The 25,478-nt window shown below is 40.7% G+C and overlaps 1 protein-coding gene across 1 annotated transcript in view; it reads right to left on the bottom strand.

Moving 5' to 3' along the window:
- LOC118104734 (copine-9-like) overlaps positions 1-25,478 on the bottom strand; it is a 176,357-nt gene that overhangs the window by 124,954 nt on the left and 25,925 nt on the right. Inside the window, exon 3 of the mRNA XM_035151826.2 lies at positions 12,934-12,980. Coding sequence (XP_035007717.2) covers positions 12,934-12,980 — 47 coding nt within the window. The remainder of the gene's footprint in view (positions 1-12,933; positions 12,981-25,478) is intronic.

Raw genomic sequence — 25,478 nt, forward strand, 5'->3', positions numbered from 1 at the left:
TCGACCACCGCTTTCCTGTGTGTGTGTGTGTGTATTCTACTCTCGCTCACTGTGAGACTGATTGAGGCTCACTGTGAATGTGTGTGGATCCCCACTGAGCTGAGATTGATTTTCTTTGATGGCAGAAAGCACAAATTACTGCAAGACAGAATGAGAGACACTGAGAAAGAGAGAGAGACGTATGAGGTTTTCTGTATGTTTACACAGACACTGTTTCAGGGCCGACCTCCCAAAGCGTCTCGGAGGGTTTTCCAATTTATGAATTCCTATATTTGGCTGCTGCGGCTTCAGAGAAGAGCTTCTTTTTTATTATATTCTGTTTGCCTGCAAACACAATGATCTGTCTGATCATTGCTGGATGTATTGCTTCATCCTTAGACCTTAAGCACGGGCCATTTTAAAAGTATTGCTTTGTGCTGAGAACAAACGCATTTTAAAGGTTTTCTGTTATTTTCTTCGGCAGTTTGCTGATTTATTGTGTTTTATCATCTCATTTCTTCAATCAAATCTCCAAGTAAATATAAAAACATACCACAAATGTATAACAAGCCATTATGTTGCCGCAACATACCTCTCACTTTGAAATCCAGGGTTGACTACTGTTAATATAAATGGTAATTGTGATATTTAGTGCCACAGGAGTAGTTGATATGTCTCACTGTTGTGATGGCAGTGACGACATGTTTCAGCCTAAAACCTAATGATTTTGACATGTAAAGGTTCTCTTAGACAACAGTTTTTATGTATACAACATCTGAAATATGCAGCATTTTGTGAATAATAAGCCTTAAAGGGGACATAGCATGCAAATTCCACTTTGTTAGTGCTTCTACACGTTAATGTGGGTATCTGGCATGTCTACCAACCCAAAAACTCTGGGAAAAAAACACTCGCGCGTTTTGTTATAGTTCCTCTAAGTCAGAAACGTCATGCTTGAGTGACTCGATTGAGCTTCCTGGGTTTTGTGTCGTAACAAGGTAGGGCTCTAGTAGGTTGTAAGCCTTAAATTGTTTCAACAGAAGCTCAGCTATATCTAAGGACCAGAGTATGCTAAAATTATCTCTGAAGGGAATCAACAGGTTTAGCATTTCATGGCCTAAAAATTTACATTGTGAACGTCTTAGCAATAAAGACCCCTTCACACAAGAGACCCCCATTTGTTTCCTGTGTGAAACCAATTATTTATAGTTACTATTCAAGGCAGGAATGTTTTACCTTCATTCCGCCTTATTGTTCTGTATAAAAGATATGAATATGGAATAGATGGGGGTATTGTTGAACCCCCATTTAAGATGGCAGCAGAGGTAATCACAGAGCTGAATGGAAGTCTGTTTAAAAGGGGGAGCTGGTATGGCAGACAGACATAGAGAAACACACCTAATTTTGGAAAGCTGACATGTTGAAATCGCTGTTTTTTTAAATGTTTCCCCAAGAATTTATTTCCGGTACGCACCAAAAATAACCCATTTTATGAGGCACAAAGAACGGAAAAATGCAAGGTGCTCAGAAATGCAATTAAGCATGCAAAAAACTTGATTTCATTGAAAACTATTACATTCATATTTTATTGCATAGTAATAACCTGTGTTAACAATGACCTTCTCAAAAATGGCACAACATGAAAGTAAAAGAGACTTTGAATTTTTTGATTTTTAACGGCCCGTTGACATGGAGTGTTGCCAATGAAGTGAGGGAGGAAGAGAGAGAAAGAGGAAGTGAGCGAGAGAGATGCAAAGAGAAGATAAGTTAGGGAAGTTAGAAAGCTCTAATTGTCAGGGTTTTGAACTTATCAATGTTTAGTTTCATAGGTTTCCAAAGTGTTTTCTGTTTATTAGTACATGCCTGTGTTTCATGTTTTCACACTCCGGGTTCTGTTTCCTGTCTTATTTTGTAGTCAGGGTTCTGGTGTCTCATATCTAGTTTTACTTCCTGTCTGTGATTGTCTGCACCAGTCCTCATGTGTTACACCTGTGTCAAATTGCCCCTGCCTTCCCTGCGTGTCTGTATTTAAGCCTCGGTTCTTCCCTTTGTCCTTGTCGGATCGTCTTCGTATGTCTATTGTCGTATGTCGGTTGTGTTCTCTGGTCTGTCGTCTGTGATCTCCTGTCCTGTCCTCCTGTCCGGATCTCCTGCCCTGCTCTCCCTGTATTTCTGTATCCTGTGTCTCCTGAGCCTCTGCACCTCTGCATCCCCCGTGTAAGCTTCCTGTGTTTTCTCCCTTTGTGCTCCCAGTTGTTTTGTCCGTTAAAGACTCGTTTGGATTAAAATTACACCTTTTAAGTTTAAACTCTGCGTCTGGGTCTTACTGCCACAGCAACCCTGACACTAATGTTTAGTGTGTAAAAACAATCTGGTTCATTATGAAACTGTGGCTGGAAAAATTTGAACATGGTGGGCTTCCCCATTAGGTTATTACAGTAAAATTCAAAGGACTCCCATTGTGTCAAAAGTTGCCCATGCAGGCTATGATACAGAGGTAAACTTTTGCAAGAGCGATTTTCAGCACTGCAGAGATGCAATCGATCTCCAAATCAATGAGTATTTAGTATTATTATTTGTTATTTTGTTGGTGTTATTTTTTGGGGCATCGCACAGGTTCTTATTGGCCTGCTGGAAACCCTGTTGTTTCTTTTATCAGTGACAGTTCAACAAACTTTACATAATTTTTATTATTGTACCCATGACAACATATGTTCTGTAATCTTAGGACGGTACTTATTTTAACCTAAATCACAACCTTTTCCTCAACCTAACCAAGGGGTTTTTGTGCCTGAAGGCAACTACAGTTAAAAAAAATGTTTGGAACACCGCCCACTCGGGACACTGGGTGGTATGTCTTTCTCAAGCTCAGGTCCTCTACCAGAGGTCTGGGAGTTTCAGTGTTCTGCTCAGTATTTTAGTTATTCCATGGACTGTGCTTTTCTGGACAGAGGCTTCAGATGTTGTACCAAGGATCTGCTGGAGCCACTCTCCCAGTTTTGGGGTTACATTGGGGGTTACAGCCCCTAATGCTCCTACTATCACAAGGACGACATTGCATTTCACCTTCCACATCTGTTCTAGCTGATCTTTCAGCCGTTGGTACTTCTCAATCTTCTCATGCTCTGTTTTCCTGATGTTACTGTCTGCTGGGATTGCCACATCTATCACTAATGCCACTTTTTCCTTTGTCCACCTACACTATGTCCGGTTGGTTAGCCAGCAGATTGTCAGTCTGGAATCTGAAGTCCCACAGGATGTTAGCTCTGTTGTTGTCAACCACATTCTGTGGTATGTCGCATCGGGACTTGGGCACCTCTAATCCATACTCAGCACTGATGTTCCTGTACACTATCCCAGCCACTTGGTTAGGCGTCTGTGTGCGCTGTCCCAGCCTGCATCTTACACCCTGCTACTATGTGCACTGGACTGGCTCACGGGCATCTTTGCACAGCCTGCACCTCGGGTCTTGCCTGCTGTGGTAGACCCCAGCCTCTATGGATCTTGTGCTTAGGGCCTGTTCTTGGACTGCCATGATTTGAGCCTCTGTGCTGTCTATCCGACCATCCTTTCCAGCCACTGGTAACTCTTGATATCAGCCATTTCCTATATTTCTCAGTGGTATATGCCATTCAGGGACTTTTCCTTCCATGATGGTTCCTCTTCCTCCTCATTATCATCATTGGGTGTCTGCTGTCTGAGGTTAGCAGCCTGGGGCCATCTTCCCTGATGTATTCTTGGATTTTCATTACCTCATCCTGGATAGTGGCTTTGACGCTCACTAGTCCTTGGCCTCCCTCCTTGTCTTGATATTAGTGGCCTCTATCTCCTCCTTTGGCCAGGTTATTACACCAGCTGGGTATCTGATGAATGGCAGGGCATATCTATTGATGGCTCGGACCTTATTCTTTTCATTCAGCTGACATTTCAGGACTTTCCTTACTCTGTGTAGGTATTTGACTGCGGCTGATTTTCTTGCGACATCCTCATGGTTTCCATTTGCCTGTGGGATCCCAAGGTATTTGTAGCTGTCCTAAACATGTTATGTTGCCTTCTGGTAGGTCAAACCCTTTAGTTATGATCATCTTGCCTCTCTTTGATACCATCCGATCACATTTGTCTAGTCCAAATTACATACCGATGTCTTTGCTGTAGGTTCTGGTGTTGTGGATCAGTGAGTCGCCGTCTTTGAAATCTGTATCCGTAGCCACTCTTTGTGATGATCTGGCTCAGGGGGTTCAGGCCTATGCAGCACAGCAGAGGGGACAGAACGTCTCCTTGGTATATGCCACACTTGATGGGCTTTGAGTTGGCCTCTAGAGGTGTTTTCTACAGCCCCATTGAGTTGTGGATGAACGCTCTTAGTGTCCTGTTGATGTTGTACAGTTCCGAGCATTCCAGTATCCATGTGTGCGGCATCGAGTCGTAGGCTTTCTTGTAGTCAATCCAGATGGTGCACAGATTGGTCCGTCTTATTTAGCAGTCTCAAGCAACTGCTCTGTCAACAAGTAACTGGTGCTTGACTCCCCTTGTGTTGCTACCATTTCCTTTCTGGGCCCCTCTCACGTATTGAGCAATGTGCCTTCTCACTTTAGCCGCTATGATGGCCGACAGGAGCTTCCATGTTGTGCAGAGGCAGATCTGAGGAGCTCTCTACAAGGTAAAATATATTGAATCTTACCAAATGTTGGTTAGAGTTAGTGCATTCCACACAAGTTAGTCAGAATCAAAAAGAATTATGTACTTTCAGCTGTCACGTATGTAAACGCAAGAATTTATCTAATGAAAGGGAGTACTTTGTTCATCAACACACATCTGAGGAGAAATGAAAATGTCTCTTGAATGTTTGTTGGCTGTAGTTTTCAAACCAGTATTTATGGAACCTTTAAGTCTCATAAGAGTCGCCGACACACACCTCACAACCTAACAGATTTTTTACCGGGTATTGTGATAACAACTACATTAGCGTCACCATCATCACATGATTCGTTTGCTGATTGCCTGGACGAGGAGTGTGTGGAAGACGAAGTTACTGTTACAGCCCTGGATTCGAAAGGCCAATACAACACACTCCAAGTATTGTATTGTTGAGCAGCAGCTTGGAGCAGCCTTGTTAAAGCTGGAGTATTTAGTGCATGTGTCAGGTACAGCTATAGATACATTTTTACAAGAACTGTACTACTTACTAAACTCTGCATCAGTCCCACTATCCGGAGGTTTTGTAAGGGAGATCCTTGAGTGTCATAAACTCTAAGTTAATGACTCTGTAGTAACTGAAATCACCACAGCGATTTTGCTCATCTAACCAAGTTCGTAGAGCAATTGAAAAAGGTGGCCCTCTTAGCCCTTCGTATGAACGTAAACGATATAACAATGAAAATTGAGTATTGTTGAACCAATTACTTACATACTTGATCATTACATTCATTTAGCTGATGCTTTTGTCCAAAGCGACTTACAGTAAGTGCATTCAACCATGAGGGTACAAACCCAGAACAACAAGAATCAAGAAAGCCAAACTACAAATTGCTATATGTAAGTGCCAAATAAGTGCTACTAAAGTGCTACTCTTATTTTATTTTTTTATTCAAGGCAAACTAAAAAGAGATGTGTTTTTAGTTTGCGGCGGAAGATGTGTAGACTCTCTGCTGTCCTGGCTTCTAAATCCACCATTTAGAAGCCAGGACAGCAAACAATCGTGATAATTAAAAAAACACACCTTTCAGTATGTCCCACTGTTAAAATCCTTGCAGCAAATATTAAATTGCAAAGTCATTCTTGATAAGATTATTCTTTGCATTTTAAAGAAAACAGCTTTTTGAATGCTGAGGAATTACGAATATCTAATATAAGATCTTAAAACTCTGGAGGACCATGGTGTGTATGTCCCTTTGTTAGGCAAGTCGTCTCTAAGAGGTACAGTGCACAGTATTGCAGGATTCACTGAACGTTTTTTCAGGTGATTTCTTCTGTTGGTTTTGCACTGCAAAAAGTTGTGATATTAGGTCTGACTCTGTTGCATCTGGTTCTTTTAGCCTTAGAAGTTTATGCGGGTCATTTGAAAGCAGCTCTTGAGAATAATGCCCATTGCTTAGTAGTTAAAAGAGAGTGTTTTTTAACCAAATATCTGTCTCATTTTCACGTTGTCTCTGGTTTTCATCCTGAAGTTACTCATGATGTATTTCAGGGTATTGTCCCGGTCGAGCTGGCTTACTGATTGAAATCAATGAAATCAAATAAGTTATTTACATTAGATGGGCTGAATAAAGCTATGTTGGTTTTCCCCTATAAATGGTGCGACAAAACAAATAAACCACATGTTGTGCCAGAGTCTCTTGGGTCGGAAACTATTGGAGGCAATGCCCATGAAAATTGGAATCTACTGAGGTTTCTCCCATTTTTGATTGGACCTCTAGTGCCAGAAAATGAGCCAGCATGGCTAGTGTTGATGGATTTAAAAGATATTGTTGAGTTAGTTGTTGGTCCTGTGCATACAGATGAATCCATATCATACCTTGAAAGCTAAATAGTTGGGCACAGACAAAGGTACAAAGAGCTCTTCCCTAGTGTCAGACTTCTACCCAAGCACCACTATCTCGAGCACTATCCTCAGATAAGGTGTGTTGGCCCTCTAGTTGCACTCTGGACAATGCGATTCGAAGCCAAACATAGTTTCTTTAAGTGGATTGTGAAGCATACAAGTTGCTTTAAGAATGTGACTTTGACTTCAAAACATCAATTTATGTTTACTTTCCACATAAACTAACCACCCTATGGTAAATCTAGCCTTGATGTATCAAGAGTGTCCACAGTAGCAGTTGATGTACTGAAAGAGGAAGTTGTTCAGGCTGTACCCCAACACATCTGAAGAGCATCTTGCCTAGTGGCAACAGCAAGGGTATGATAGTCTCCCATGGATCAGCAAGTGGATGGCAGAAATCATTGCTGAAATCATTCAGATGTGTGTTATAAATGAGGAGTTGTTTCTCATTATTAAAGTGCTGTTTGGGTGGTACAGGAACTAAGCTTGTCACCGTCAAGATAAATGGAACTTGTGGCACTCAATGATCTCACTGACACCTATCCATTGGCCGATTATATGGTTGGATCAAGCCGCATGGTCAATTTCAAAAAAGGCATATTCTCATAAAAGGTTAGTTGACCTCCAAAGCATGGTGCATAATATACATGCTGGATTACAATTTTGTATGGCCTGTCACACATACATGTGGGTTATATCCTACCCAGGCTTGTAATTTTTAGCCACAATTCTAGTTTGCAGGTTGAACTTAAAAACATTACTGGTGGATTCTATCACAGGGTGTCTTACAAAGTATTACAAGGTAATAAATACATTTAGCAACAATTTAGGCCCTTGAAAAGCATTAAAAAGTCTTGATCACCTTTTTATGAGGTATTAAAGTAGAAACAGTGTCTTTACATTAGGAAAATTGCATCTTAACATACAATATGCAACAACCTTTTTTAATTTAATGTTTTTCATCCTCTTCACAGACCACAACGTAGAATGATGAATTCCCCGGCCATTCTCAAAGTAATCCTAGGTGACAAAAGCAGCCAAAGGTTGACTTTCCAAAATGGACTTCCTGGATCCGTTAATGAACTTAACGTTACTTACGTTAGTGAAGTACAAAGACAATGTGGTCTTGACTCTAACTTCAGACTTCAATTTATGGATGCACTATTTGGAAATAAGCTTATGAATCTCACTTAAATGGATGAAGTAAAGGATAGAGGGACCATCAGAGTAATCTCCATGACAGAGGCCTCAACTCTCAAGTTTGCCAATAGCCTCTCCACCATGTTTTTGAAGAATCCTCATCCCTGTCTAGGGACTGGTGCAAGAAATAGTCCTGTACAAAGATTATGTCACTGATAAGCAGTTTAACATGGTTGGAGAGGCCCTCATCTCAAAGCATCCCTGCCTGACTGAGAAAGGCTCCCTCACTGGAAAGCTGGCAATCTACCACACTCACTTGAGCAAGCTGGGGTGGTCTGAGGTGATGGTAAACTCTCTCAAGCAGAAACCAGAGGGCAAATCAAGTGCTGTTTTTGGAATCAAATAACCAAGGCAGTCCGAAGTAAACTACTGCCAATCTTAACCTATTGGAGAATCTGACGTGAGCCTTGAGAGTGGAACTTCTTTAAGATGTTAAAAATAGGAGTAACAGGGAGGTGGTGAGGATGAAAATGGAAAAGACATTTGCATATAGGAGACATGAAGTGGTACGTGACACACCTATGATATAAGACTTCCAGGCAAATGGCCAGAACTCTTTGAAGTAAATGAGGTATGTGATTTATGAAATTTGCTTAGAGCATGGTTTTGCAATGCAAGTATATATTGATTTAAATAAGTTAATAGTGCAGTGGAAGCTTTGTGACAACAATTTTGGGGCTCAGAATTATGCATTGTTCACATTTTTCTCCTTGTTTGCAGGCTTTTTATTGCTGTCCTATCACCCAAATTTACCTTGGTCATGTGTTTATGCCTCCGCTGTCGACAGAAGGTCAAAGATCAATGTCACTGGGACCTCAGAAAATATAATATTCGCCTTGCAATATCTCAGGAATGCCTCAAGGAAATCGTACTTGACTCAACATTTGGACTGAAAGACAAGCTGATAAGATTTGGTGGTGAAAGTTTTTGTTTTTGAGTATTTTGGCTTAGTCTAAAAAGGAAATCATGAAAACATTTCACCAATATGGTTCTCAACTGATACTGTTGACCCAGGATTTTAAATCAGTATACACATACATTAACTCAAATCCATCCTATTGTAGCAGAAAAACAAAATATTGAGTGATGTAAATGATATTGTAAATAACTACAATGGTAAGATCATTAGAAAAATTAAGTGACCAAAATGTATTTTTATGTCTGTGATACCTTTTGTTTTCAGATAAATGCAGAATTTTAGCACATTACCACCATGCGCCTGCAATCCGGATTTCTCTCACAGCTAGATGTGCTATCTAACAAACTTCTGAAGCTATTCGAAAAGAGAGGAGGACAGATAGGCAAGTGTCTGCAGAGCATTTTGCAACACATAACTCAAGTAAGAATGAATTTTGGGGAAAGAAAATCCTGAGTTGATGGTGTATACATTTGATTGACAAAAAAAGGATTCTAACCAAATGTCTTTCTCTCCTTATCCCTCTTGACTTAGGAGGATGAAGTTGACATACAACAGGAATGCTTTCTCAAGGGGCTGTGTGTGTACCTCAACGAGGACACAGCAAATCTAGTGAGAGAGTTTGTGGTGAGAATAATAATTATTTTACCTTTTATATTTTTTTGAGCACTAAAACAATATAGAATAGCCAGCCAGTTGGTCAGATATCAATATGGTAGTGATCTTGAATTTAAGAAATTTAATCTCAAAATGGGTCAGTTCTGGCAACATACTTAAAGTAAAGACTTACATTAAGTATTTCATGTTCTAGGTTTTGATTTGAATATCCAGTTTTAGATTTACAAGACCAGTAGGTTACAATTTTTGATATATATGAGATATTGGGTATGAAACAAGGCTATTTTCTTTTGCAAAGTTCATTGTGCTTTAGATCAGTGGTGGCCAACCTGGGATCGCGATTGACTGGTCGATTTCGACAGTCTTCACTGTCGATCCCCGAACACTCTGGACTCAGCTGTGTGTCGGTTGTCTGTACAAGTCAGATTATGTACGAAACTAAACGTCAGGACTCTACGGTATGTGTATAACAATCAAAGCCCCTTTAGAACAAATGAATGGATTCAGAAAGTGAAACGCTGGAGTGCTTTTAGTTTGTGTCGGAAATACGTTTGTGTCAGAAATACATTTGCTATCTAACAAACTTCATAGACACAATCATTGTGTTTCACAGCAGAATAAACAGAGGAAATGATCTTTTACCTGACTTAATGTTTATCTGTTGAATTTACGTCATAAACAAATGGTTTAATATGATAGAAAAATAGACAACCACATACTTTCTAAGAAAGCCCAAGTTCTCAAAAACAGACTGGCAGTTGACCATGCCACGGGGCTCCCCCACACACAGCCAGAGACAGAACTGTTGCATTTCAGCATCTTTATTAACAGGAACACACTGCAAACATAACTTCACCAAACTCAACTTAGGATGCCCGCACTTTCTGCTGGCTTCAAGCTTTTCAGCTCAGTCTTTGAGGAGTCTCTCCCAAGCATGTCTGTCCGTGATTGTCCGTGTCTCTGAGTCTCCTCAGTCGCTGCCTTTTAAACGTGAGGATCAATCAGCTAACAGCTCTCACCTGTGCTGATTGATCCTCTGTGGTGCAGGTGCAGGTGCTCTCCCCTCCCCCTCACCTCCACACAGACTATGAGCGAGCTGTTGCTATGTTATGGCAAGGTGGACACAACACAGTGGCCCATGTTTGCCTTTTGGAATACGAACCACGGTTGCTCTTTCAATGCAAGCCCAAAGACAAGGACAAGCATTTAGCACCTCACTTGCACTGTCTTTATGTATGCTTTTGCAGTGTTTATCTATATCATGTGTATTGTGTTTTCATTAGATTGTTTCATGTGTTCCAAAATGTACTTCTTGCATCAAAGTACCTTGTCAGATTAGCAGACTCCTATTTAATGAATGGATATGCAACAAAAGGTATTTTTCTTTCCTCTGTTAGGAATTGGCAAAATATTTATTGTAATATTTTAGCACTGTGACATATAATGGTGAGGAATCAAGCCATTTTAGAGCCCTTTGGCACAGTCAAACACTGTCTATTCTTGTCAGGAGAGTAGCTGTTTGTTTTCTTTTTAGATTCTACCAGTAGTGGATGTTTATCATGCTCTCCTGATACTGGGTCCAGCTTTACTGCCTACAAATTGCAAGTCAGAATCATTTGCATTTAACCAATGTGGATGATCTATTGATGTTTTTAGTTTTTTTTTTGGAAACTGTTTTAAGGACTGAATGTGTTGCATTCAGTCGCATCAGTCTCCTCAATGTAGAAGGCAAGATCTTCTTTAGCCCAAAGGCTGACAAGCTATCTGGTAAAAAAATAAAAAAACAACAGTCCAAAAAGCTGGAATTCCAGGTTTCTCTGGATGTTTAGAATACACTAGCATCATCTGGCACCAAATCCAATCAGCCAAGAGTGAGAAGAGAGATCTACATGCCATCTTCCTTGATCTCTCTAATGCATTTGGGTCAGTACCACATAGTTTCCTCTGGGCTGCTTTCGACTTCTCCAAAGTACCAGAGCCCATCAAATATTTGATTAAAGCCTACTTCGAAGATCTGCAATTCTGCTTCACAACACCAAATCTTACCAACATATTGCAGCGTCTAGAAGTGGGCATCATGGCTGGCTGCACTATCTCGATGGAGGTGATTATTACACCTTCAAAATGGGTAGTAGGTGGCAAGTGACAAAAGTCGGGGGTCTGATTAACACCAATCAGGTCTTGGATGGACGACATGACAAACCTGACCACAACATCACATGGGCCAGAATGAAGATCAATCCATCAAAATCAAGAAGCATCTCAATAAGCAAAGGTAAGAGATCAGATCATAAGTTCTACATTAATGGAGAACCCATTCCAACAGTGTCTGAGAAACCAATAAGAAGCCTTGGACGATGCTATGATGCAAGCCTCAAAGACTGCGAGCAGGTCCAGCAACTGAAGCAGGATGTCAACAGCGACTTTAAGAACATCAACCAGTCCATGTATCCTGGCAAGCTAAACCTCTGGTGCTTACAGTTTGACCTTTTACCCCGACTGATGTGGCCACTTACAGTAGTTGACGTTCCCATCACAAGAGTTGAGAACATGGAGAGAATGATCAACTCCTATGTGAGAAAATGGTTAGAAGTCACAAGATGTCTGAGCAACATCGGCCTGTATGGACACGGTATCCTCGAGCTGCCTATCTCAAGTCTTGTAAAGGAGTTTAAATGCACCAAAGCGTTGTGGAAAAGCGTTTATTTTAAAAAGGCATAGAGGTAATGATGTCTGATCTACTGATCCAGCCACATCGCTTTCATAGTACTGCCATACAAGCCAGTAGCCAGTCAGATTTAGCCTCAGCGTACCCTCAAGTCCAGCCTGTATCATTGATTACAAGGCCAACAGTTGATGATGCTAAGGTTCACAACTGAAGTTATGCGGCCGCTAACACCTGCTAACACCTACTGGTAGTTTGTAACCTAAATAGTGCAGAAGACCTTCAAACGTACAAGGGATATTTAACATCTCATCCTGTAAATAAAATGTATTTGTTTTGAAAATGTTATGATACATGCTGAGATTAGGATGGATCAGATAGAAAGATGTACAAAATGCCTTTTATTAACATAAAATAAATCAGTGCACAGAAATAATCTTATGTGGAATGGACGCACAAATTTTGCATATGCTTTATAACTTAATAGTGTAAGACTTACTTGATCAGGAAAAAAACTCATATTGCTTTAACAGATACTAATTGAATATACTGAACATGTAAAATGTTTTGAATTAACATAGGGAAATTAAATATACTTGCCATTAAAGAATATCTTTAAATTAACATAAAAAGTCATGTTTGTTTGGCAAAAAAATATTCTGTGTATTTAACATAATTAAATAGTGTTAAGTGAACATGATTTAAATATGTGCAACTGATGCACATATTTTTTTCATGTAAATCCAACAGACCTTCGTACCAAATGTCCTTGTGCTTTCAATAATAAACATGTGGTAGAGCTAACAGAAGGGTCACAGTTTGGTTAGGTCTTAGCAGTAAAACTACCACCATGGAGAAGAGAAGATAGCATTCACTTCTAAACCCTTCTACAGGCGACTGTCAGGACCATTTTTCCACTGATCATTCAATAAACACCAGATTTTCTGATGAGCTCAGTTAACATTTTATTCTCTAAAACAAGAAAGTTTGGTTTGAAAACTGCTTTGGACTCACCTCTCTCCACTCCTTGGTCCCCAGGCCTTGAACGTACAACACCACCACTGCAAAGATAAACACATATCATATCATAGGGTTATTTTTGTAATTTGTGGGGTTAAATAAAAATAAATCTCGAAGTCAGTGGCGCGACAAAATGAAAAGAAAGTTTAATTGTTTGATTGCATTGTTTGAGTGTGATTATTACACCAATAAAAATGTTTACTCTCAGTGCTTTATTCCATATTGAAAATGTCTTTAATTATCCATTACTCCATCAAAGCAACTAATTTTACTGGCAGCATGCAGTACAGAGAAAGAATTGTGTTCCTGCTTCAGAAGGAGAAGAAGCCATGATGACCCACAGATCCAGATTCTCATCTTCAAAGAAAACAAAGATGGAAGGAAGAGGGGAAAAAAACAGGGTCAAACTAAATTAATAAATACCAAAAACAGAGAGGAAGTTATGGATGGTTGGCTAACTGATTCCATTTGGTGGAGAGAAAGGGAAGCATTTATGGGTCAGAGTGATTGTGTGTAAGAGTATGTGAGTGTATGTCGGGGGGGTGTACATCAGCACTTGTGAAATATTTACAATCAACAGTCTGGCACTATGAGAAGACAGAGTTCACGGATGTTGTACAAGATGAAATCATCCTTCTCTGGATCGAGGCTGTTTAGGTTATAAAGCATGAATGGAGGTAGTTTATTACCAGTTAATGGTCTTCAATGATTGATATTGCACAGTTTAAGGATTTATATCCTCTTGTATTGAACTTAAATCAATCTGATTGAGTGATTTTTTTTTTTTAAGAACTGACTCTTTTCGAGGGGCTTCTTTTTGTAGTTTTGTTCGTTCTGTTTCAAGACAATCACATTTATATTTTTATAAGTTTCAGAGGGCTGACAAAAGAGAATGACGGGCTTAAACAGCGTTTGTGGTTTTGTGTCAAATATCTTAATTTTATTCACACATTCATATTCCCCTTTAGGATGAACTCTTACTTTTGTGACATGCTGACTTTTCATAGAGTGCTATCAGGTCAGAATATTTAGTACTTCAAAAGTAATGATATTCCCATTGGCCCTGGCATTCTTTGTGCTTAATGGTAATTAGCAAATGCAATAGCTTATTAACAGTCTTACTCAGAAGATATTAGCATGTCAACATTTGCACTTAGCTCAGAGCATGGCAATGGACTCGTAATGCATAACCAGCTCCATAAATAGTAAAGGGTTCCCTCAATGGTGATGGTAGTGCTGCCAATGAATATTGTCATGGAATTTGAAGTTTTGTGCTCATATTCTGTTATTGTTATTGTGATCAATTTAACAATATGCATTTGTTTGAACTTGTTGGTCACATAAATTGTCAGGGTTTTGTACTTATCAATGTTTAGTTTCATTGGTTTCCAAAGTGTTTTCTGTTTATTAGTACATCCCTGTGTTTCATGTTTTCACACTCCGGGTTCTGTTTCCTGTCTTATTTTGTAGTCTGGGTTCTGGTGTCTCATATCTAGTTTTACTTCCTGTCTGTGATTGTCTGCACCAGTCCTCATGTGTTACACCTGTGTCGAATTGCCCCTGCCTTCCCTGTGTGTCTGTATTTAAGCCTCGGTTCTTCCCTTCGTCGTCGTATGTCTCTTGTCGTATGTGTTCTCGTGTCTACCCGTCTACCCGTCCTAATCTCCTGTCCTGTCCTCCTGCCCGGATCTCCTGCCCTGCTCTCCCTGTATTTCTGTATCCCGTGTCTCCTGAGCCTCTGCACCCCCCACCGTGTAAGCTTCCTGTATTTTCTCCTTTTGTGCTCCCAGTTTTGTTCGTTAAAGACTCTGTCCCTTGGATTAAAATTACACTTTAAGTTTAAACTCTGCGTCTGGGTCCAACTGCCACAGCAACTCTGACATAAATAGGTACACTGTTCTGGCATAAAGTTTACTTGCTATATCGTTTTACTCTGGTGGTGGTGATATGAATTATAAAGACAGGTGTTTCTTCAGACACAACATTAGAACCATCGCTGATGTTCTTTAAAACTTATTTTAGTATATAAGTTCGAGCACTAAGCCACAACTTTAAATTTTTTCAATACTACCATGGTCCGAATTAATGAAAAACATTTAATGATTAATGATCATGATTTAATTGACAGTTCTAAAGCATTGATCAAAACTTTTAAAAGGAGCATTTTAGAAACTGGGTTGTATAGAGAGGTCACAGAGGGCATTTTGAAAAAAATTATATTCTATATTTCTGGACTGAACTTCAAAGAAGCAGTCAATGGACAGAGGTTTAAACTTTTTTGTGTGAAAGCAAAGATCTGTGCAATACATTATTAATGTGGGGAGAATTGTATCACAGAGAGCTGTGCCTGATCAGTGCTGCCTGCCTCAAGGATGTAAGCCGCAATCAAAAATCTAATCTCAGCGGCATTTCTGCAGAGATGAAGGTACAACTGAAGCCGAGTGCACTCAGCCAGCAGAGACTGTGAACAGCCACCCACAGGGATATTTTAGGAATAGTTTAGTTAGGCGGGGACAGTCAACCATCAGGGTGCCCTCTGGGTCATTATCATAAATGTTTGTCCATGTTTGTAAAGCAGGGGAGGTGTTGCACAGTCTACTTGTAGAGGAAGCTGACGAGCAACAGTAATGTTGCCTGTGAACCCCATTCACTGGAATCTTATCGTGGTTATCAGACTACAGCACTGCAGTTTATTGGCATATTGGCCTTTTGCACAGTGTTCTTTGAGCTCATAATTAAGTCCTAGTTGATCCATCAAGTATTCCTGAAACACTACTCTTGGGGAAAAAAACAATTGTTTGTGACCTCTATCAGAGAGTGAACACTGGCCCTTTTGTGGTTGGTGGACGGGTGAATTAGTCAACACAGAGGCCGCAGCAGTGGCTGTTGTAGCAGTTCAATGCTAATAACCAAAAGTTTCATGTTAAAATGGATCCGAATGAATAATGTGAAACTATCCCCCAATGCTGCATCAGAGCTTTCAGTTCAGTGTTTTGGTTTTAGGGATTGCAGATTGCAATAGTTTTCCGGAAAAAAGCAAATGTCGAACAACACAGCAGACCGACAAACTTTGTTTAGACAGGCCTGCCAGGGCACTAAAGGGATAGTTCACAGAAAAATGGAAATTCACACATTATCTACTCAACACTATGCCGATGGAAGGGTGGGTTAATGTCCACAAAACACTTCTGGAGTCTCAGGGGTAAACAGCGTTGCAGCAGAATCCAATACAATTGAACTCAATGGTGACTTACACTTCGGATGTAATGAAACAACAGCAAGTCATCCAAGTGTCCGCAAGCCCCTACATTCATATCCCTATCGAAACAAACTTTTTCACATGCATTATTGCCACCACCACAGTATTAACAGCAACACATATTGAGTGATTTTTTTTACAGCCTCTCCTGACTCTCCCTCCGCTCACTCTTACACACTGACACACACATTGATAACACACATCCAGTCACACTGGTTAAAAACAACATAATTTGGTCTTTGTGAACAGAAATGACATACATGCTTATTTGCATACAGAGCGGGGAAGTGAAGGGGTCACTGAAGACACATATTAAATGCTAGGTGTGAATAGATGTACTTCTGGCTGTCCACTTGTGATCAGATCACTGGAGACAGATGTTAATACCCAGGCTGAACAAGATCTTAGAGAAAATGCAGTAAGAGCACATCACTAACTGCGAGCATTGATGGACATCTACGTGCCAAGGTGCAGTATGAAAACGTCATCATGGAAAGCAGCGGCAAACCGCTCACTGCATTGGGAAGACAGTACCGCGGCATCCTGACCCGAGTCCAGCACAACATCATTCTACAGACCACAAGACTCCTGAACTCTTAAATTGTAAATCCCCCTCCTCTTTCTTAAGACACACACACACACACGGGCACTAACCAACACGTACACCCTGTAGCATTGTAAATATGCAGTCGTTATGAAAAAGGGGCATCACCTCTTATCAGAGCAAATTTATGAAATGTAATAAATGAATCAATCTCGAGCTAGAGGTCATGATTTATAGATTCAATGTATTTTCGTTCTGTACTTCAAAAAAACACAAAGCCAGCAGCCAGGTACAAAAACATGAGATTTATTGACTAATATCTAGTAGGAAGGGAATACTTACAAGGATAACACATGAAATATGCTAAATGAAATAAATGAGCTACATTGATTTAAGGCAATGAAATTGAAAGGTGATAATTTGGGTAATGGAGGCAGATAATATTTTAAAGTTGGATTTTACTGTGATAATGTAAATAGCAATTATTCTATGAGTAATTGAATCTGTGAATGTAAATATTTCTATAGTGCTTTACTGGTCTTGATGACCACTCAAAGCGCTTTACAGCACTGCTTTTTTTTGCCATTTACCCATTCATGCGGATTCATAGAGTACATCTGCGGCACTTATTCTTTTTTTTCACTTTTGCAACAGGATCTCATGTTGTTTTCTCACATCGCCTCCTTTGGACAACAAACAGACTTTCTGCTAGAGGACTGCCAGAGGACAGAAATTGAGGCCCGAGGCTCTCACTCAGACATTTGCTTCAACACATACACCTTTCTCTGGAGGATCTCCGGATATCAGTGCATGTCTGAAACCAGCTTATTGGTATGAAATTGGAAACATGAGTTCATGGTGATCTTGACTTTTGACCATGAAACTTTAATCAGTTCAAGCCCTAATATCATTAAGCATACATAGAATCCTAAAAGTACAACATTTAAAACAAAGCACTTGATGTCTGGAGCAGTAGCATAAACATTCAGAAAGTTTTTTGGGGTACTTTGGGTAGTCCAGGTTTAAGGCATAAAAAGGAGACAGAGGGCCTCCCAAAACAATCCCAAATCTGGATGGGTTGAGTTGAGGATTTTCGCTGCAGTTTGACTGTACAAGTCCTTGTCATTTACATCCTAAAGGAGCAAGAAACAATGAGAGGACATTATTGTGCAAACTAGATTATATGGTGTCAGCCAAAATGTACCATTGACTGTTTATAACAAAAAGTGTGTCACAATATAAATATAGCTACCACGCTATCAAACACAATTCAATGTACAATTTATCAACCAATATTCCAAAGTCCCTTCTCACAATAGCTAAAAAAACACAAGGGGGAAAACCGGAGGACAAATCCAAGAGGTCTATTGCCTGTTGCACACAGGAGGATAGTTCGGCCAAATCAGGGTCCAACTCACCACTTCCAACAATCGCTGGTGTGTTACTAATTCGGGATTTATCTGAACAGGTTATTTGGCCAAATCATCCTGTAGTGCAGAGGTCACTAACAGGCGGACGCGGTCCGGGTCCCAGAAGCTGTCCCGTACGGACCCGGACCTACAGCCAAAACAGAAGGCTATGATTTAAAACCTGACGGGGCACTTCTATTTGTAACCGGCGCAGCTTTTGTAGTCTTTACGGTAGTGGTTTAGCGGATGAGGAAACGCACAGACCAATTGCATGCGAGGTTATCCCACGTGATACTACTCAGCCAATCAAGTCTGTGCATTCCAGGCGGTAAACATTGCAGACAGATGAGAGAGTTAGAGGCAAGTTACACATGAAAAGACGGTAGAAAGAAAAAGACAGATAGAGATACAGGTAGAGAAAACAAAGGGAGAGATACAGAGGAGTGAGCCGGAGAAAGGGGAGAGAAACAGAGGAGTGAGACGGAGAAAGTTGAGAAACAGAGGAGTGAGACGGAGAAAGGGAGAGAAACAGGAGTGAGCGGAGAAAGGGAGAGAAACAGAGGAGTGAGACGGAGAAAGGGAGAGAAACAGGAGTGAGACGGAGAAAGGGAGAGAAACAGGAGTGAGACGGAGAAAGTTGAGAAACAGAGGAGTGAGACGGAGAAAGGGAGAGAAACAGAGGAGTGAGACGGAGAAAGTTGAGAAACAGAGGAGTGAGACGGAGAAAGGGAGAGAAACAGGAGTGAGACGGAGAAAGGGAGAGAAACAGGAGTGAGACGGAGAAAGGGAGAGAAACAGGAGTGAGACGGAGAAAGGGAGAGAAACAGGAGTGAGACGGAGACAGGGAGAGAAACAGGAGTGAGACGGAGAAACAGGAGTGAGACGGAGACAGGGAGAGAAACAGGAGTGAGACGGAGAAACAGGAGTGAGACGGAGAAAGGAGAGAAACAGGAGTGAGACGGAGAAAGGGAGAGAAACAGAGGAGTGAGACGGAGAAAGGGAGAGAAACAGGAGTGAGACGGAGAAAGGGAGAGAAACAGAGGAGTGAGACGGAGAAAGGGAGAGAAACAGGAGTGAGACAGAGAAAGGGAGAGATACAGAGGAGTGAGACGGAGAAAGGGAGAGAAACAGGAGTGAGACGGAGAAAGGGAGAGAAACAGATGAACAAAGTGGGGAGTGGGATATAAGAGGGAAGAAAGTGATTCTAAAACTGTTCAATTGTTAAGATGTGTTGAGATTTATTATCTGTAAAATTGGTTGAGACTTTTGAGTCAAGATGTGAAACAGAAAAAGGGAAATTCAAGCTTTTGCTCCCTTTATTTTATTCTTCTGAAGTTAAGCCCTTTATTTGAACATGCACCATTTTCACATTTTATTTATTTTCTCTTATTTTGAAATGCAGCCCTACTTTTATTTAGTTAATGAGAGAACATTATATATATCTGCAATCATACATATATGTTCAGTTCTTTGTTACGTGACAATAAATATTGTCAAAGTTTTTGAATCGTACTGAATTCATTTGATTTGACAGTCAGGTATTTAGTACATGCAGATGTTGATAGTACTACTACTAGTACTACTACTAGGCTACTTAAATATATATCACACTAAATAGTTAGACATTATGATCTTCCGGACCTTTGCTTCAAGAATTTTTCTCTATCTGGACCTCTTTAAATTTTAGTTGAATACCCCTGCTGTAGTGTGAGAGGTTCCCAGACATAATCTTAATGCCACCAACTGAATCAGAGCCTCCATGATTTCAAATAGTAAACATGAAAGATATTTGATGTTTTACGATTTGAAATCGGACTCTGCTTCAGTGGTTTAGTATGACAGGAACAGCGATTGGGTGAATGAGAAACTCACAACAGCCAATGAGATCTAGCTGAGCGGGAAGCATCACCATCACAATGTTGCGTATTGCATTTACAATGCTACATGGCCTACAGCGTAACTAAGACTTGTGAAAATAGAAAAGGAACTTGTTTTAATGTTCTCTTTATTTGTGCAAAACATGAAACAAACAAATGCAACTAGCTGATGATGCCAGCAGGCGACCCCCTTGTTTGTTTTGATTCGGAAATGACATTTGATGATGCAATTTTCTTCTCAAATCTCTGGAATCGCCAATTCAGAGTTTGTTTAAATAGCAGTGGTCCAGCATCCCAACCGAATAGTCTAGTGTCTAGTGTGCACATTTTCATGATTAAAAGATAAAAAATCTGTTACATCTCTCATATCTGTTAAGATTTTTAAGTCATCTTGTGTGCAGCGGGTATAAGGTTAATTTTAGCCAATTTTACAATAAACTGTTTTCATTTAATGTGTCATAAATCAATAGTGCAGATATAATTTGTCTGAGTCTGAATTATTCTGAATATTAGTAGCAAACATATTACTTAAGCTGCTTCCAGACATGCACTGAAGTCTGCAGTTTCCCAGTATTTCCTTTTCTCCGGGCATGTAAGGGGGGGGGGGGTTACAAGGGCCCAGCACAGACAGGGGCCCTCAGAGAAGACTATTATTGTTATTATTATTAGTTAGTTAATGTAATTAAAATTATACTTTTATCTATTAAGTTATAAAATAAGACCCCATCAAAATGTGGAAACCTTTCCTAGCAGGTTTTACTAACTACCCTTTTTTAATTTGTATGTATCCATCTCAAGGCAGCATGTGATGACTAATGTGTTGATGTAAAATTCACTATTGTGTTGAAAAAATCAGTTTTACATATATTGTCCATCTCTTTTGCACAACAAAGCCCATAAGACACTTTGAAAATGTATATTTATATTTGGAGTGGTTATCTAGTTCCTTTGGGGCTATTGAAGAGTGCTTATGTAGCTCATCTAGGGTTGTACCGTAGCGCTCATTTTCATTTTCTCTATTATTAGACTATAATTCATAAATGGGTTTTCCAGGTTGGTGGGTGGGGGCAAATTTCTAGCGGCGCCCCTGCCAGGGGAGGTGCATGTGTGAATTCTAATGTCTTGAGTGCGACACACCAGTTTCTGCAGACTTCCTCCACCTGGCTTCCTAGTATAAAGTCCGTAGAAATTCAGGAGAATCCGATGTGAGAATACACCAGGTGATCCCCCGCTTGATTCACCACAAGAAAGTGGGGGGATTCTAACACGTGACAGACGCAAACATGTACAAAACAAAAAGAAAATAAATATCTCATACTTTTTTGTTTGTTTTGATTAGAGCTGATGACGGTCCCAGGGTGCTGTAAACATGATCACGTGATCGCTGCATGCGTCACTTCCTGTCTCTGCCTGCTGCACACTGCTGCTCCGCCTCTCCCCTTAATAATGCAGAGGATTTGTTTCTGTTGTCAACGCGTCTGTGCAGAGAACCTCTAGCTTGTGTTGTGTGAAATGAAAACCGGGTAAACTCTGTATCTAATTCTCCGGATTTTACCCGCAGGTCATGTCTGAAAACGGCTTTACAGAGCAGGTCCTGAATGACGCTGAAACACCATGACAAGCAGTCCCCTAAGACTGAGGACATGATCGTGCATTGAGTGATTTAAATGTACATAGAATAAACGGATGTAAACAAGTACCTGCATAGTTTCCATATTTTAACCTAAAGTGTTTAAATAGTTATGCTCTCTTCAAATTCCACTTGGCAACACTTACACTTCCAAAGCATCTCTTTTTGTGACCTGCAACACAGTCACAAAGACAGACAATTATTTAGGTTCAGTGAGTTTATTACAACACTGTATTTGTATTTTGTATTAGTTCTGTATTTTGAGATCATTACTTCCAACTGGGTAACATTAAGGCCATATCAGTGAAAGTTTAGGTCATGTTTCCTTCTGATCGGCCAATTAATGTTACCTTATGGTAATGAATACAAATTTCCCTGGTGGTTTAATGTAACAATGTAGTAAGAGGCAGAAAATTTGCCATTTTCACCAGTTTATATTCAATAGAAAAATTAACAGGTTAACTACTCACCAACAGCTCCTTGAATTCACACATACGCGCGCAACTGCGAACACACCCACACTAGTCACCTGACTCTGAAGTGGTTTGTCAGTGTAGCAGGTTATAGGTAACTTAATGGCGCTCACCAGATTCAATGGACCATGTTACAGCTGTTGTCCCACTGTTCTTCTCTCTCCTCCAATGGAAACTTGGTGCACAACTCGCCTCCCATTCACAGCACCTTGTATGTGCTGCGCTCAGGTTCCTTCAGGCTTCAATGCAGGGCGGTGTCCATGACCGCAACACACATAGCTAGGTTAGCTTACAGGTGGGTAGGCCAACTGCTGTACCGGAATACAGTATGTGAAAAAGAATGTCCTCTGAGGATTGTAAACCATCCGTTCCCATTTGATTGAAGCCCTTTGAACATGTAACTGTTTGTTTGAAAAAGTGAATTTCCCAGAAATGAAATAAAATGACTCAAGAGGTAGCATTCATTACGTAATTACATGGTAACATCTGAAACTCCTGCAATCATGTGGCTGCAAAGTAAAATTCCAAAAGGAGAATAATAGTGGGGCAAATACTTCTGCAACACGCAGCTTCTCCTTTGAGAAAAAGATGTGTGGTCATGATATAATAAACGTAAGTTTATACTACTAAAGCTTAACAATTTTTGTGCATTTCACTTAAGGTTATCCACTCAATGCATAACTACATTTGTAAGAATATTCTACTTCAAATTAGTACAATATACTTACATTTGATAAGTAATTATGAATTAAATCATTTAATTACATTGTAATTGAATCTTTAAGTACATATGTTGTCCAGGCTTACTGTGGTCTTCACTCAATCACTATTTTTAAAGGGCGAGGTCACATATTCTATCCCCACCATGACCCAATAAACATTAGTTGTTGGAGGGATGACTGTCGAGGCAAAATGATGAACTTTGCCTAAAAAACCTCAAGTCCCATAATGCACCACCAGCAGGCCAGTGCAGGCTGCTCATTATGACTTGAGTTGGAACACCTGCGGATGGAAGGACTCTCAGCAAACGTCTCAGCAGAGAGAGAGGCAGGAGAGAGGATTCAGCTCATGGTACAACCAAAGAAGCCACTGGTACTGAAACAAGACTTGGAAGCGCTGCTATCGTCATGAATGTTAGGATGTCTTGTTTGACGAATTGTAAAATAAGAACCAGCAGCACACAGCATACAGGCTGCATGCATATAAGTTTGGCTTTTTGTTTAAGTGTACTTAGTTATTTGTTCAATTTATATAGGTGTATGAATACTGTTTACATTCATTCATTTACGTACACTGTAAAAACATATTTACTTTATTTATTGGATTGAAGTTGTTTGAAATATATTTGTATAACTCCTTGTTCTTTTTGTGTTTTGAGGGTTTTCAACCTGATGAACCAAGTGGAAAGGACCAGTGTGGTACGTAAGCCATCTGGTGGTGCCAAACCCTCATTCAGTGACAACTCCAGTGAGAATTGTATGGAATAGCAGCCAGAAATTCAAAGGTGTAAGCATGAATGATCTTCTAAAGGGACCAGATGTTCTCAACCCTATCAGAGCTGTTCTGCTGAGGTTCAGAGGGGGTGTGCATGCAGCTTTAGGGGACATCAGGAAAATGTACAACTCAATATGGTTAGAGGAGCGTGAGATGCATCTGCACAGATTTCTTTGGAAGGACAGTCCAGATGAAGAGATAATTGAATATGCCATCACAAGAGTCAACATCGGGGACAAGCCAGCCGGCTGCATTGCACAGGTAGCTATGCGGTTAACAGCAAGCCTGCCCATGTTTGCTCACTTCGAGGATGAACGGCGAGTCCTTGAAGAGGACAGTTATGTGGATGACCTCTTAACCTCCCACAATGACCTGCAGAAGCTGGAAAAAATCACAGCAGGAGTTGAGGAGATTTTGAGAGCTGGAGGATTCTTTCTCAAACCTTGGGTCCGGTCAGGGCAAAGTGGGAGGCAAGGCACTGAAGCAGAAGTACTGGAAAAGGAAGTGAAACAAAGTAAAACCTTTATTCTTCCAAATCAAATGAGAGATGAAGACAACAAAGCCCTGGGCATTGGGTACCAAGTGGAGGAAGACAAACTCTACATGATGACATCAATTAACTTTTCCAAAAGGAAAAAGAAGATGAGAGGTGGCAAGGATCTTCTCAAACAGGAGGTGAGACCTGAGACACCTAACCCGCTGACTAGGAGGGAACTCCTAAGCCAAGTAGCTGGACTGTATGACCCAGTTGGCTTAGTTACACCTGCCAAACAGAAAGGGGCGATCCTTGTTAGGAAAGCGTTCCAGGAAGGTGGAGGTGGTAAACTGACCCACGAAACCTGGGATAAACCTCTCTCAGAAGGCCTCAGAGAAGAAGCCATTCAGCTTTTGAAGAGTATGTGCAGCTTGGACAGAATAGATTCCAAAGAAGCCTCACACCAGCTGACTGGGAAGGTAAACCATGGGGGATCACATTCTCAGAAGTGACAAAACCTATGGAGCTGTGATGTATGTGAGGTGGGAGACAAGTCAAGAAACTGAAGTCCGATTTGTTGAATCAAAAGTCAAGCTTACACCGCTGGATCAAAAGGGAGAAGCAGTCAAAGCTGAGATCTGTGGAGCTGTCTTCGCGGCCAGGATAAGGCAGTATTTTGAAAAGCATGGAAGAATGGAGATCGAGAGATGGTTTCATCTAGTTGACAGTCAAACAGTTCTGGGGGCCATTCAAAGAGAAAACTATGGTTACCAGACCTTCTTCGCAAATAGAGTGGGCGAGATCCAGAAGGCTGGACTGGTGCAAGACTGGTGGTGGATACCGGGAGATCTGAACATTGCTGACATCATTACAAGAGGCGGCACTCCTGAAGATCTAAAGGAGAATTCCACATGGCAGAATGGACCGGACTTCCTGAAGTGGCCAATGGAGGAGTGGCCTATAAAGTCTGCTGGAGAGGTTGCAGCTCATGCAAGGGAGAGTGTAAACCAACTCCAGAGGAAGGCATTCGCAGCTGTATTGACAAGAGCTCAAGCTAAAATAGGCCAGAAAAAGGAAAACCTGCAGGCCCCGCAGGAGAGCCAAAAAAGTAAAATTCCAGAGGAAAAAACTGCATCAAACCCAACTCTTCTCCTTCCAAGAAGGAAACCTGCTGGCTGGGTAATCAAAAATCTTGTGGAAGTGAGGAAGTTCAGTAGCTTGTCCAAACTGGTCAAGGTCATCGGCTGGGTGTGCCGAGGTGCACATAAGTGGCTGGAGAAGAAGGGCCAGCCCAGAGGTCAGTCAAAGTGGGAGGCGATGTCACTCAAGGAAAAGACCAAGGGAGCTGTGCTGACCGTGGAAGAACGTGAGGATGCAC

The sequence above is a fragment of the Hippoglossus stenolepis genome, chromosome 3 (assembly GCF_022539355.2).
Source record: "Hippoglossus stenolepis isolate QCI-W04-F060 chromosome 3, HSTE1.2, whole genome shotgun sequence".
NCBI classification, from domain to species: Eukaryota; Metazoa; Chordata; class Actinopteri; order Pleuronectiformes; family Pleuronectidae; genus Hippoglossus; species Hippoglossus stenolepis.